General features: G+C 26.5%; 3 protein-coding genes across 3 annotated transcripts; all 3 read right to left on the reverse strand.

Moving 5' to 3' along the window:
• Nucleotides 1-2,877: 2,877 nt before the first annotated feature.
• OCT59_013664 (uncharacterized protein) lies at nt 2,878-3,521 on the reverse strand (the record flags this gene model as incomplete). Its single annotated transcript, XM_025331626.2, has 3 exons — nt 2,878-3,308; nt 3,381-3,416; nt 3,488-3,521. The coding sequence occupies 3 exons, from the start codon at nt 3,519-3,521 to the stop codon at nt 2,878-2,880; spliced, it is 501 nt and encodes a 166-aa protein (XP_025184665.2).
• Nucleotides 3,522-5,344: 1,823 nt separating this feature from the next.
• On the reverse strand, nt 5,345-6,804 carry OCT59_013665 (uncharacterized protein). Its single transcript, XM_025314661.2, has 4 exons — nt 6,214-6,804; nt 5,946-6,138; nt 5,628-5,875; nt 5,345-5,547 (listed from the first exon to the last, which is right to left on the reverse strand). The coding sequence occupies exons 1-4, from the start codon at nt 6,796-6,798 to the stop codon at nt 5,515-5,517; spliced, it is 1,059 nt and encodes a 352-aa protein (XP_025184664.1). The 5' UTR covers nt 6,799-6,804; the 3' UTR covers nt 5,345-5,514.
• Nucleotides 6,805-7,790: 986 nt separating this feature from the next.
• OCT59_013666 (uncharacterized protein) lies at nt 7,791-9,205 on the reverse strand (the record flags this gene model as incomplete). Its single annotated transcript, XM_025329524.2, has 4 exons — nt 7,791-7,964; nt 8,045-8,286; nt 8,361-8,553; nt 8,627-9,205. The coding sequence occupies 4 exons, from the start codon at nt 9,203-9,205 to the stop codon at nt 7,908-7,910; spliced, it is 1,071 nt and encodes a 356-aa protein (XP_025184663.1). The 3' UTR covers nt 7,791-7,907.
• Nucleotides 9,206-13,287: the final 4,082 nt, after the last annotated feature.

Raw genomic sequence — 13,287 nt, forward strand, 5'->3', positions numbered from 1 at the left:
GGATTAGATTTTTTGATACTATTAAATTTTCTTTAGAAAATTTGAAAATATTTTTTGGGTTGGCCCGCTTCTGATCTTACTTATGGGAATAATATACAAATCTTATCAATAAATATAAAAATGATGGTGTGCGTGATTTATATTTTTATAGTAATTAATTATAAATTGACAGTAAACAAAAAATTTTATTATTATAAGTTTTGTATAGCAGGATAAGTTCGATTTAATAAATTCAAAAAATTGTTAAAGATAAAAGTAAAAATATAATTCATACTTTATTTTACTGATTAAATCTTTATATTTTTCTTGATTTAATACTTTGTAGCATAATTTAAACAAAGGCCTTTAAAATATTGTGCAAAAAAATCTCATCCAGAATTTATTTTTTTTATAAAAAAAAAAAATTCTCAGATTTTAAGATTTCCAAACTTTCTTGTTAGATTAAACCCAAAAATTTAAAAATACATTAGAAGACTCGAGTACTCTAAGCAAGCTTTGTAGAAAAGACAGATTCAAGCCCCCATGCCTACTATCAACTGACATTAACGATATATCGTGAGTGATCAAACTCGTGCAGAGGTACTGTCACATTGATAATAAGACATGAGACCCACCACCAAAGGGAAGGGCCCCACATACAGAAGTCTGCGACATAGCTTGAGAAATCATTTCTATCATTGTTCTCATTTAAGGTAACCAAACTTCTAGAAGAGGAGGATAACCGAAGCACTCTAGGTGCACAAATCCCTTATACATCCCAGCTTAGTCATTTCCACTTACCAAAATACATTTAAGTCAGTAGAAATCTTCCAAGACTTTTGCAGAAAAGATAAGAACAAAAGTCTTATATCATATGTATTAAATATAAGTTCAAAACAGTTATAATAACTATTAAAAGAAAATGATAGATGATTAAATATATCGGACAGTAGTTGTAAAATAAAAAAAACACGCGATAGGTGACAAAGTAACGCGAAAATATTTAATTACGAGAGTTATGTTGTAATAAGCGTTGGTGGAGGGCGGTTGTTTAAAGATGCTAGAAAAATGTTGATGTTTGGATATTAAAGAAAAAGATAAATGTTAAAGATAATATTTAAAGATAATAATAAATATTAAAAGGAGAAAAAACTTTCGAAAACTAAATATTAAAAGGAGAAATAGACTTTCGAAAACTAAATATTAAAAGGAGAAATAAGCCTTCGAGTTTCGAAAACTAAATATTAGAAGGAGAAATAAGTTTTCGAGTTTCGAAAACTGAGAAATAAACTTTCGAAAAACTAAAAAGTCTGAAAAAAGCGTTTTTATAGATAATTTTACTGTGAGTCATTGTGATTACTATGATGTAAGATTGTTTACGCGCCATATCCATTACGCGTATGTTAATGTTATTTAAGCTTATATAGTTTATATAATAATGTGTGTTACCTGAGTTTTTGGTTCCCGGTAGTTTCCTAGTTCATAATCATTCGTAAATATAATTTAGAGGACGTAAAATTGATGAATAAGCATGGAAGTTATGGATACTGAAAATATATTTGGAGTATCTTATTCACGACATGATAATGGAGAAATGCAAAGAAATTAATCTATATATTGTTTTGTTAACACTAATCTTATTTACTATTAGGGACACTAAATGGTAAAATCAAGGAAATTTTTATTAATCTAACGAATACAAAAAATTACAAAGAAAAGCACAATCTTCTTGAAGCAAAATCTTAAAATCGAAAATAGGTATACTGAGAATTTTAACTTTGAAATGGATGAAACCAGAAAAGCTCTTGTGAAGCTGAAGCTCTTGAATTACTTACCCAAAAAGGAAGGCTATAGGATTATTTTAAAATTAGTAAAAGATAAGGTAAATAATATTGTATATGTAATTATTATCAATAAAGTACACGCGTTCTTTGATAAGAATTTATATGATTAACGTAAAAAATGTGATCATATGTACATGCGATTTTTAGTAATGAAACGCCCGCTGCGACTCCGCCGCCGCTGATTAGTAAAAGATAATATTATTATATTCAGTATACTGTATATATTAGTCCATATATATATATAAGCTAGTTGACTTACAAATTTTTCAAAACGCAATGGTATGATCATCTATATTAGTAAATTTCGAATTTGAATTTGTTTCATCAATTGATTTATAAAGATATTTCTTTTATTCTTTATTTTATTAATTTTGGCGCTATGACATAACTTGAAAAAGTCTGAAATTAATTTTTGAAGTTATCACTGCTTTTAGGAAATTTTCTATCTTCAATTTAGTCAATTGAATGTAAACAGTATCTTATCGGCAACCTCATTATCACGGTGGCTTCGCCATGATATCAATGGCATCAATGGCATTATAAATCAACAATTACACAATACGAACTGTTTTAAAATTTATAAATTTATCTATATAAGTTAATATTGTTAATATTTATTTTCTATATTTTTCTTTTTTTTATCTTCATTATTTATATCATTACTGTTTATCTTTATCAAAACTATTATTTTTATTATCCTTAACATTTGTAGAATTATCAGTAATAGTATTACCAGTACTTTCTATAAAATAAGAAAACAATTAATACTTTCATACCTTTTTCATTATTAGTTAATTTCTGCAACATTAAGGAAAGAATTCGGAATTATTCTATTTTAAAAATAAACTTACGCGCTTTATTTGAGAATAATGCAATAATTAATTAATTATGCAAAGAAAAAATTACAGCATTACAAAAGTTTGATCTTTTTTTTTTTAGTATTTTGTAATAACGATGCTTATTATGATTTATTAATGATTATTTATATGAAAAGGTAGTATACTATCTAATGAATGGTATATTATCTCAGCTGCAATTGTTATTGGGGTAAAAACTAATCATTTTTTCCAACCCTTTTTATAGCAACATTAGTTACAGCACTTTTTGAAACACTTGTATCAGCATTTTGACCAGGTCCATCTCTTAGGAATTTACATTCTCCGTAACCTAATTCTTCAACTTCCCAAGAATTGTGGTCGGAACCCAAAAATACTATACACGTATCACTTGTATAATCTTTATCAATAGTATAATAATAATAAGTATCTTGTCGGGCACGAAAATTAATTCGATATGGTGTAGTACTATCTAAAGTTTGCAAAGTTATAACGTCATTTTTCGGAACTACTCCTGAATCGCCATTTTGGGGCATATGACCTCCACAATAGAAATTAATATATCCATTAGGATCATTTAGACCATTAGGTATAAGGGTTATGAAATGTTGATTCAAATCTTCCATCCAAAGACTACAAATATCATAGTCTGTAAAAAAAAAAAGATCAATTAATATACATTTTTTTATAAATTTAATAATTAAATTTAAGACTTTCTTACTATTTCCGAAGAGTGGCAAGATTAGAACCTCGTATGCTATTATATATCAAATAAATAAATTAAATTGTTATAATGAATCGATTTAATATATATTTAAAAAACATTACCTTCAGTGCCTGGTACAAAAGGTGTGATACCCATTAGACAAAAGATAATGGTAAGAATGAAAAAAGTTAGATGTTGCATGATGGAAATTGCTATTGATATATTAATGATGTCTTCAAGATGTAATAACAATTTATCTCAAGCCCCATTGAGAAAGGTATGTGTATATATATACAATTTTTTAGTGAAAAAGAAATCATAGATATACTTTTTTCATTTTCATACTAAATCTATTGAAAATGAAGAATTGAAAGATGCATGAATCTTTGCTTCATTCTTAGTGTGAAAATGGTATATCTCAATTAAATAACAATAACTAATAACTCCATAAAAATGAGCCTTTTCGCGGATCCATTCACGGAAAATGTAAATAAATAATTCGATAAATTCTGTAAGGTTATTATTAATTCCGGAAGTATGAGTCTTTTACGAAAAAAAGATGGAATATAAAAAACGGATCGACTTTTTTTACATAATGGAAGGTACATCTTACCACAAATGAAAATAAACCTATTTAGCGATAGTATGTTTTTTGAAGTGGTGATCATTCTGCATGACCTTCCTTATTTATTCACTCTTTCGCATATTTTCTTCTTTTTGGGAATGCACCATGTGAACTTCGTAGTTTAATATTATTAATATTATTATACTATAGCTATTTAGCTTTTAGCTATTGCTATAGCTATAGCTATAGCTATAGTTATAGATGTTGTTATTGCAATATTGCTTATTTTGATATCATTAGAATAAAATTACAAAATATTCGTTTTTGTGCCACTTTTACTACATGTATTTAATTTTATTGATCTTTATTGAAGAAATAAAGTTTCAAATATATTTCTTTTTCGTTAAAAAATTAAAAAACGTGTAGATGATTATGCAGATCTTGTGATAATCAATTAAAAAAGTGTTAGACGAAAATTTTTTTCATAAAATTTTTTTTACATTTTTTTTTATTTGTAAGATTAAATATTTGATATTACATAATTACAAATTATATAAAAGGATTTACTCAATTTGGTTATGTGATACTAATATAGATTTATAAATTACGTGATACAATTTTAATTTTTTTTCATAAATACTTTAGCAGAATAGCGTTTATTAAGGTACGGAGTAACCCCGCGTGTAACAAAAAAAAAAATTTGTCCGTAACGCCATGATGATCGCACCAAATTACAAAAATATAATTCAAATATTTGTTATATAGCCCAAGTAAAATAGCTTATTCGAATGGTAAATTAATTTTTTTATAATTAAGCTTATAATAATAATTTTTTTAGATTAAAACTTTTTGTAGCTAATTAGAATTAATATGTATTTCTTTGCATAAAGTGCAATAGATAGTCAAAAAAAATTTTTTTAATTTATACTTTTCTATTGGTCTTGATAACATTTGAGAAATTTTCAATGACTTTGTATCCATTCTAAATTCACAAATTTCACTTTATATTTTTTCTTCAAAAATCAACACTTGTAGTTAATTTTTTCAAGAAGTAAAAAAGAATTATGACCATGAAAGATGTCACAATGTAGCCCTGATATTCGAGTTTATTTTGCATTTTAAATGATAAGAATTGGACTTATTTTGAGCGAACTACACATATTTTTGTAATTTGAATAATTTTTTTCGCTTTTTTACTATATACCGAAATTGAAGTAACTATACCATAATATAGATCTTGGTTATAGGTTTATTATTCAATTTACGCAAAGAAAATCAGATTTATTTTGAGCGTATAATATATATGCATTTTTATTACATGAATGATATTCAAGTTTTTTTTATTACACACTGTATGACTTAAAGAATCCATTATTTCACAATTCCTATTTTCTTGCATAAAAGGAAAATATTTAAACTATTGTTTTCAAAGAGTTACATACTGCAATTTTATTATTTTATTTAATAAGGAATTTGTAAGCATTTTAGTTTAATAAATAAATAATGAAGAACTTATAAATACTAAACTAATAAAAAATAACTAATTGATTAATCAGTATGACCCAAATGCATTGTTCAAATTGTTCAAGCACATTGTTCAATAAGTTCAATACACCACTAAAAATAATAAAAGACAGTTAATAATTATAAATGATAAGAAATAAATCAAATAAGATAAATAAAATTTATTTACTTACATCATCATTTGCTCCTAGTCTTTCATTATGGCAAACAATTTCTTGAAAATTATCATTCCCAATAGTAAATCGAACATCATGACAACGCAAAAATTCCACACTACCAATATGAGTAGTACGACCACTACGGTCAACTGATTTCTTAATGCTAAGATAAATAATATCATTTGATTTTAAATAACTTTCATGATTTTCTTCTGATTTACTATAATTAAATTTCCATTCACTTGCATTTCCACCACAATTTACTAAAAATAATAATAAATGAAAATATTAATTATTTTGTTACTTCGTGAAGTATATTTTAATGATTATTACCTTCCGTAGAGCCAAATGTTGGAGATTTTTGATAAGAATACGAATTTCCAGATCCATACCAACTTATTCCAAGTAACTTATTTGATTTTGTGTGTTGTAAAGTTATAGAAGTATCAGTGTAAGTAGCCAATTCTTTATTAAATTGAATTTTCCATAAAGAATTTGGTCCAGGATCCGAACCTCTTACAAAAACCTAAAAAAAATGGTTTGTCATTAGTTCTGTAAAATATGACCAAATATTCGTATATATATAAAAAAATCATAATACCAATTGAAGTTTGCTTCCAGTTTTATAACATAAATTTTCAACTGAACTTAAATATTTTCCTGTAGCAACATGTCTTAAAGCTACAATAGAATCATTTGTAATTAAATTTGATTCATAAACAACAAAATCTTCAAATTCTTTAATTAATTCGTTTAACGAATTTATATTTTTCATTTTCTGGTGAAATTCATTTGAAATAGAATCAAAATGGTTCATTGGAAGCGATTTATAAAAATAAATTTTTTGTTCTTCTATATCATTAATTTCAGCGTTATAACATAATTTGAGAAAATTTGAAATAAACTTTGAAGTATCTCCACCTCTACTTTCAGGTATATACTTTAATAATTGTAATTTTCTTTTATTTGTATTCTTAAATACCGTAAAAGAAATATTTTCTTTTAATGCATTACGAAGTTCTTCAATATCGCTAATTTCAGTTGGAAGTTTGATAGTGGGATCTATTAAAGATATGACAATATTCAAAAATTCTTCATATTCAACTTTCCAAATGTAATGATATTTTCGAATATCATTTATCCATTCATCTGGATGTATATTTCCATCATATTTTGGAATATCCATTTTTTTTTTTTATAAAAATAATGCTGTGGCTGGGTAGAAGCACTCCGGTAATAATTTTTCCGAAATCCCAATATTTATTTATATTTAAACCAGCTAGCCGAAAAAGATACCGATCCTCACACAAAATTTGATCTTACCAAATTCAGAAGTTGCATGTTCGTTTACTTAACTTATAGTGATATGATGGACGAACTGAATAAAATTAAAAAAATTTTTTTTGCAATCTTCAATAAACTGGAAAAATATAGCTGGAATTTGACCTAAAATTGATTATTCGATATATCGATATAGTACCGAATTTTTGAGCAATTACCGAATTAACGGACGAGTCCTACTCAGTCATTATTCCGTTAAATGGTTAGGCTGTCGTGAAACTTCTAAAAGAGACTAACTGCTAAATAATAATATTCGATAATAAAAGTTAATCAAAAAAATAAAAATAAAAATAAAAATAAACAAATAAAATAAAAAAAAAGACAAAATAAAATAAACGGTTAAATAACATAAATTTTAATTGAATTAAATTTTGTGGAAATATTGAATCAAATTTTCGTTTTTTATAAATTTCTTTTGATAAATAACTATTCATCTAAGGTGATGGTAACATAATTTGAAGTATCTCCCATACATAATGGTGTAGTTAGAGAAAAACGAAGCCGAATTCCTGATTGCTGATTCCGGACCCGGTTTAATCGCAAAAAGTCCCTTGGAATTCCACGACGATCTACGCCTGAGCCGGGTCCGGATCACGTTGTAGCTAATTATTTTTTCGGCCAACTACACCTAATTCCAGTTGCAAGTTTTTGGGAGCCGGAACGTAAAATTACACTCGGAATTTAAATTTATATTCAACGGCCAAAAAACATTATCAATTTTCAACATTTCGCTTGCCAATTTTTATGCACCTGCTGCGCTTAATAATTAAAAATAATTTTTAAAAGTTGAATAAGTTTATTTTATTGCAAAATAATATTGCGTGAATATATATTTTAAATGTTTAAATTTTAAATTTTAATAATTTATTACAAATTGAAGAATTTGAAAATGAGACATATTTACTAATTATAACTAAAAATATAACCAACCAATGAATTAATACTCAAAATTGTTTAAGACTGTAAATTATCTATGGTCCAATTATGTTGTTTAATAAGCTCAATACACCACTAAAAGAAAAAGAAAGGATTAATTATTTATTGTGTATTAAACGAAAGAAACAAAGACTATATAAAACCAATTTACTTACTTCATCGTTTTCTTCTAAACTTTCATTATGACAAATAACTTCTTGAAAGGTATCATTCCCAACAGTAAATGGAATATCATGACTACGTAAAAATTCAACTTTGTTATTATCATAACGTTTCTCAATACTAAGATTAATAATATCATTTGATTTTAAATATCCTTGATGATCTTCTAATTCACTATCATTAAATTTCCAACTGTCATCCCAACAATTATCGCTAGAATAATCGCAACAACCCACTAAAAAATGAAAATTAATATTATTTTAATTAAAGATTTAATAAAATAAAGTAATATATATTTTTAATTATTACCTTCTGTAAGATTAGTTGAAGGAGATTTATAATAATCAAGTAAGATATAACGATCATAATGTATTCCAAGAAATTTATTACCAGATTTGATGTGCTGAAACTTTATTGAAGTATTGTTGTAAGTAGCTAATTCTTTATCAAATACAATTTTCCATAAAGAATTTGGTCCAGGTACTTGACTTCCTACAAAAATCTAAGAAACAATATATTATATGTTAGTTCTATTAAAATATAATTTAGATATTCGTAAAAAAAAATCATAATACCAATTGATTATAACTCCCAGTTGTATACATTAAATTTTCAGCCGAAATTAAATATTTTCCTGTAGCAACATGTTTTATTGCTACAATAGATCCATTTTTAATTAAATTTGATTCTTCAACAACAATCTTTTCAAATTCTTTAATTAATTCATTTTTTGAATTCACATCTTTCATTTTTTTATAAAATTCGGTTGAAAAATAATAACTCATTGGAAGTGATTTACAAAGATATTTTTTTTGTTCTTCTACATCATCAATTTCTGCATTATAACATAATTTGAAAAATTTTGAAATAAATTTTGAAGTATCACCACCTCTACTTTCAGGAATATATTTTAATAATTGCAATTTTCTTTTATTTGTATTCCTAAACACCGCAAAAGAAATGTTTCCTTTTAATGCATTACGAAGTTCTTCAATATTACTAATTTTTGCTGGGAGTTTGATAGTGGGGTCTATTAATAATATAGCAGTTTTTAATATATTAAAATCATTCAAATTATGAATATGTCGAAATTTTTGAATGTCGTTTATCCATTCGTCTGGATGTATATTTCCATCATATTTTGGGAAATACATTTTTTTTTATCCGAAAGTACAAAAAGTGAGAAACTCTTTGGTAATGAAAATCGCGAATTTAAAGAAAAAATAACGATTTTCAAACAAGTTTAATGTGATACGAAACATTTTAAATTTTGTGGAAGGATACTAAGCTAAAAAAAACTAATTCGTGAATAATTAATAAACAAATGAAATAACGTTATACCAAAATTTTCTATCCACCGAGGGCGTGAGCCGTTTAAAAGGATAAACTTTTTAAAAAATAAATTGTATTTTATTAGATTTTTGACTATTTTTCAACAATTCCATTTCAGGCAAAGTGATCGCTAATACAAATATATCATACGTAATACAAACTTTTTTGATTAAATTCGTTATGTACCCAATAGATTCTTTTAACTTTTAATTATCATTAAAAAGTAAACAGTTCATTTTAACATTTTCCAGGGAAGATTCACATGAATTATTAGTAATATTTAATAAACAAAATATCATGTGGTATAAAATTATATTTTTCAGTAATTTATTAAATATAAAGAATTTGAATAAGATATAATTAAATATCAACACGGTTAAGTAATTAGTATATAAATTCAATACACCACGCATCATTTGTTACGCATATAAAATACATCTATCTAAAAAATTTTTTCGATTTATTTGTAAAAACTATCTATTATATATATTATATATATTTCCAAGGTATCGCCTTCTCTTTCTTTTTATTCTTTCTATTTTTTCCCCCTTAAAATCTTCCTCCATATCACGCTTTTTATCTTCATTTCAACCTTTTGTAGTTTGGATAAGCGTGATGCACAGAATCCCGAAACCATTATTATTTTTTTCCAGAGGATACCTTGTTTCCATAACTGATGAATCGGATACGAAACCGTAAGTTCTTCGGACGTTACTTTTTTGGTATTTGTGTAATGACATGGGGGTATATTAAATTACACATCAATATAATTTAGGGGCTCGTATTATGTGAAGCCCCTCTAGTAGATCTGTCACGTAAATCACATGATAATGTTTAAATCATGTGATGTTTTGGTTTACATCGTTATGAAAGTATTACGTATAATAATTTATAAATATAATTTTTTATTATCTTGTTTATTAAAGAATATATTTAAAAATTAATTGGACTTTATTAAAAACTTTTAAATCTCATTGTACACACTTTTTATTATTCTCAATAAAATGTATTTCTAGTCTTATCCTTTCATTGTCCTGGTGGTGTTCATATTCTTCTATTTAACAGACCATTTTTCTCAATAAAATTAGCCGTAATATTTTCTAGCCATTTTTTCTTTGAGACAAATTAGCAGGATTGTCTAAATAATAATGAGCCTAAGACAAAGAAAATTATTTATTATACAGTAATATTTTAGTTAATCAGTTAAAAACAAATCTTTTACTTCGTCTACTTATAAGTTGCTTATCAGAACGAACTGTTTTTTCCGTATTCAAATTAATATCCATTTTTATGTACATCGTTCGTTTTGATAATTTTGTACGCTTTCCACTTGCATTTCTCCTTTATCGAAAGTGCAAAAAAGAAAAAACTCTTCGGCAAAATCACGAATAAAATAAGAAAACGGTTTCAAACAAGATTTTAATGTGATACGAACCTTTTAAAATTTTTTGGACGGATACTATGCTAAAAAAAATTAATTTGTGAATAATTATTAATAAACAAATGAAATAAGATATCGAAATAGTGGAGTTAACGGATGATTTCTGTCTATCGAGGGCGTGAGCCGTTTAAAAGGAAAAATAAATTGATTTTATTTCGGTAAACAAATTCATTGCGGACAAACCTTAAAAAAGTGGTCGCTAAAAAACTTTTTTTTTTTTATCTTTTTTTAATAAGGTTAATGCATTATTAAACTAGGATGTTAAAGAGGTAAAACATCAATGCCCACAAGTAGACGCAATTGTATGATAATACGAATGTACTCTTTTGAAGATTTATGAAACTCATATCTAACTACTTAATAGGCGGATAGGTATCAATATATTGCCCCCAAGGTTTTATGTCATTTTCAGTAAAACACCTTCAAGCTCACCTTTCAGCAAATATTAACTCAGAAAATTCAGATCTTGTCAACATCTATTTCCTACATCTGAGATGTGCAATTTTTTGACATTAACAATAATTGTATCTACATAACGTTTATGTTTAATTAATTATTGTTCGGTTTACCTCAGATAAAATAATAGAGGTTCCTCCATTTCAAAGATATTTCTGTAAAGCGTAATTTGATTATTTTGCATATTTAGCTTTTAAATCAGAATTTTCAAAAGATTTTTTTTTAAGCTTTTTTTTTTGTTAAATTCTTTCATTTATTCTATTTAAAAATTTATTAATTTCTTTTTTTAGTGTTATCTACATTTCAAAATCTTTACAAAAAATTGTTTATCTTGTAAACTAAAATATATGTCTATTCTATTAGATATATTAGAAGAGTCAAAATATAGAACTGTGATTTTCATACTATTTTATACAATTGATTCTTTTTTTTTAATAATAATGTTGCAAATACAATATTCCTCTTTTACCTCAAATTCAACCAGCATTATGAAAATTTACCAAACTATAATCCTAATACTAATACATTCCATTATCATAATAGTTAACAAAATCAACTACATGATCCCGAACCCGATTTAAAACCCTCTTTAAATAATTACAACTATCATACCTATTATATGTACACCAAATTAATTGACCTATGACATTGATGGATCAACTTAACAGAATCATGCACATGGCCACATGAACAACCAAAATTATTATCATCACAGTAATGGATCAATCCCTAGAGGCACGGCCACAATCGGATACGTAACAATTTAAACGCCTAGACCAGTCAAGGTATCCGTACCAACATCCCTTCAGAGTAAGTATAAGCAAACTTCATAACCTACAAATAGATTTTATCAAAAGTTAGTGAAAAATGTCATTGCTGTATCGGTTGTTGAGTGCCTATGCTGGTCCTAAAGGTGGCGGCTACCTATGTACCAAAAAGCTAAGTAGGCATGTCATCATCATAAGCACAAACCAGGGATCAACTGGAAACTCAAATCGATACACCACTTGAATGCACCTACTAGACACTTCTTACATCATAAAGGAATACCTACCAATACTAGATCCTCTAACATGATTGATATAATATCCAAAAAGTAGGGTAAATAAAATAGAAAAGAATAAATAAATAATAGAGAAAAGAAAGAAAAAGAAAAAGAAAAATCAAAAAGAGAAAAATAAAATAAGGAAATAAATACCAGTGAAATGATGTTATTACAGGACACTTGAGTTTGTGAAATATCAGCATAATCAGACATTATTATGAAAACAGTTGATTGTTGACTTCATAACCTACAAAATAGATTTTATCAAAAGTTAGTGAAAAATGCCATTACTGTATCGGTTGTTGAGTGCCTATGCTGGTCCTAAAGGTGGCGGCTACCTATGTACCAAAAAGCTAAGTAGGCATGTCATCATCATAAGCACAAACCAGGGATCAACTGGAAACTCAAATCGATACACCACTTGAATGCACCTACTAGACACTTCTTACATCATAAAGGAATACCTACCAATACTAGATCCTCTAACATGATTGATATAATATCCAAAAAGTAGGGTAAATAAAATAGAAAAGAATAAATAAGTAATAGAGAAAAGAAAGAAAAAGAAAAATCAAAAAGAGAAAAATAAAATAAAGAAATAAATACCAGTGAAATGATGTTATTACAGGACACTTGAGTTTGTGAAATATCAGAATAATCAGACATTATTATGAAAACAGTCGATTGTTGACTTCATAACCTACAAAATAGATTTTATCAAAAGTTAGTGAAAAATGTCATTACTGTATCGGTTGTTGAGTGCCTATGCTGGTCCTAAAAGGTGGCGGCTACCTATGTACCAAAAAGCTAAGTAGGCATGTCATCATCATAAGCACAAACCAGGGATCAACTGGAAACTCAAATCGATACACCACTTGAATGCACCTACTAGACACTTCTTACATCATAAAGGAATACCTACCAATACTAGATCCTCTAACATGATTGATATGATATCCAAA

This window comes from Rhizophagus irregularis, chromosome 21 (assembly GCF_026210795.1).
Source record: "Rhizophagus irregularis chromosome 21, complete sequence".
NCBI lineage: Eukaryota > Fungi > Glomeromycota > Glomeromycetes > Glomerales > Glomeraceae > Rhizophagus > Rhizophagus irregularis.

Excerpts from the sequence above, each read along its gene's own strand:
- OCT59_013665 (XM_025314661.2), bottom strand. The coding sequence starts at position 6,798 with ATGGATATTCCAAAATATGATGGAAATATACATCCAGATGAATGGATA. Across the intron at positions 6,139-6,213 it reads CTGGAAGCAAACTTCAATTG|GTTTTTGTAAGAGGTTCGGA; the intron begins GTATTATGATTT and ends CATTTTTTTTAG. Across the intron at positions 5,876-5,945 it reads AACATTTGGCTCTACGGAAG|TAAATTGTGGTGGAAATGCA; the intron begins GTAATAATCATT and ends TATTATTTTTAG.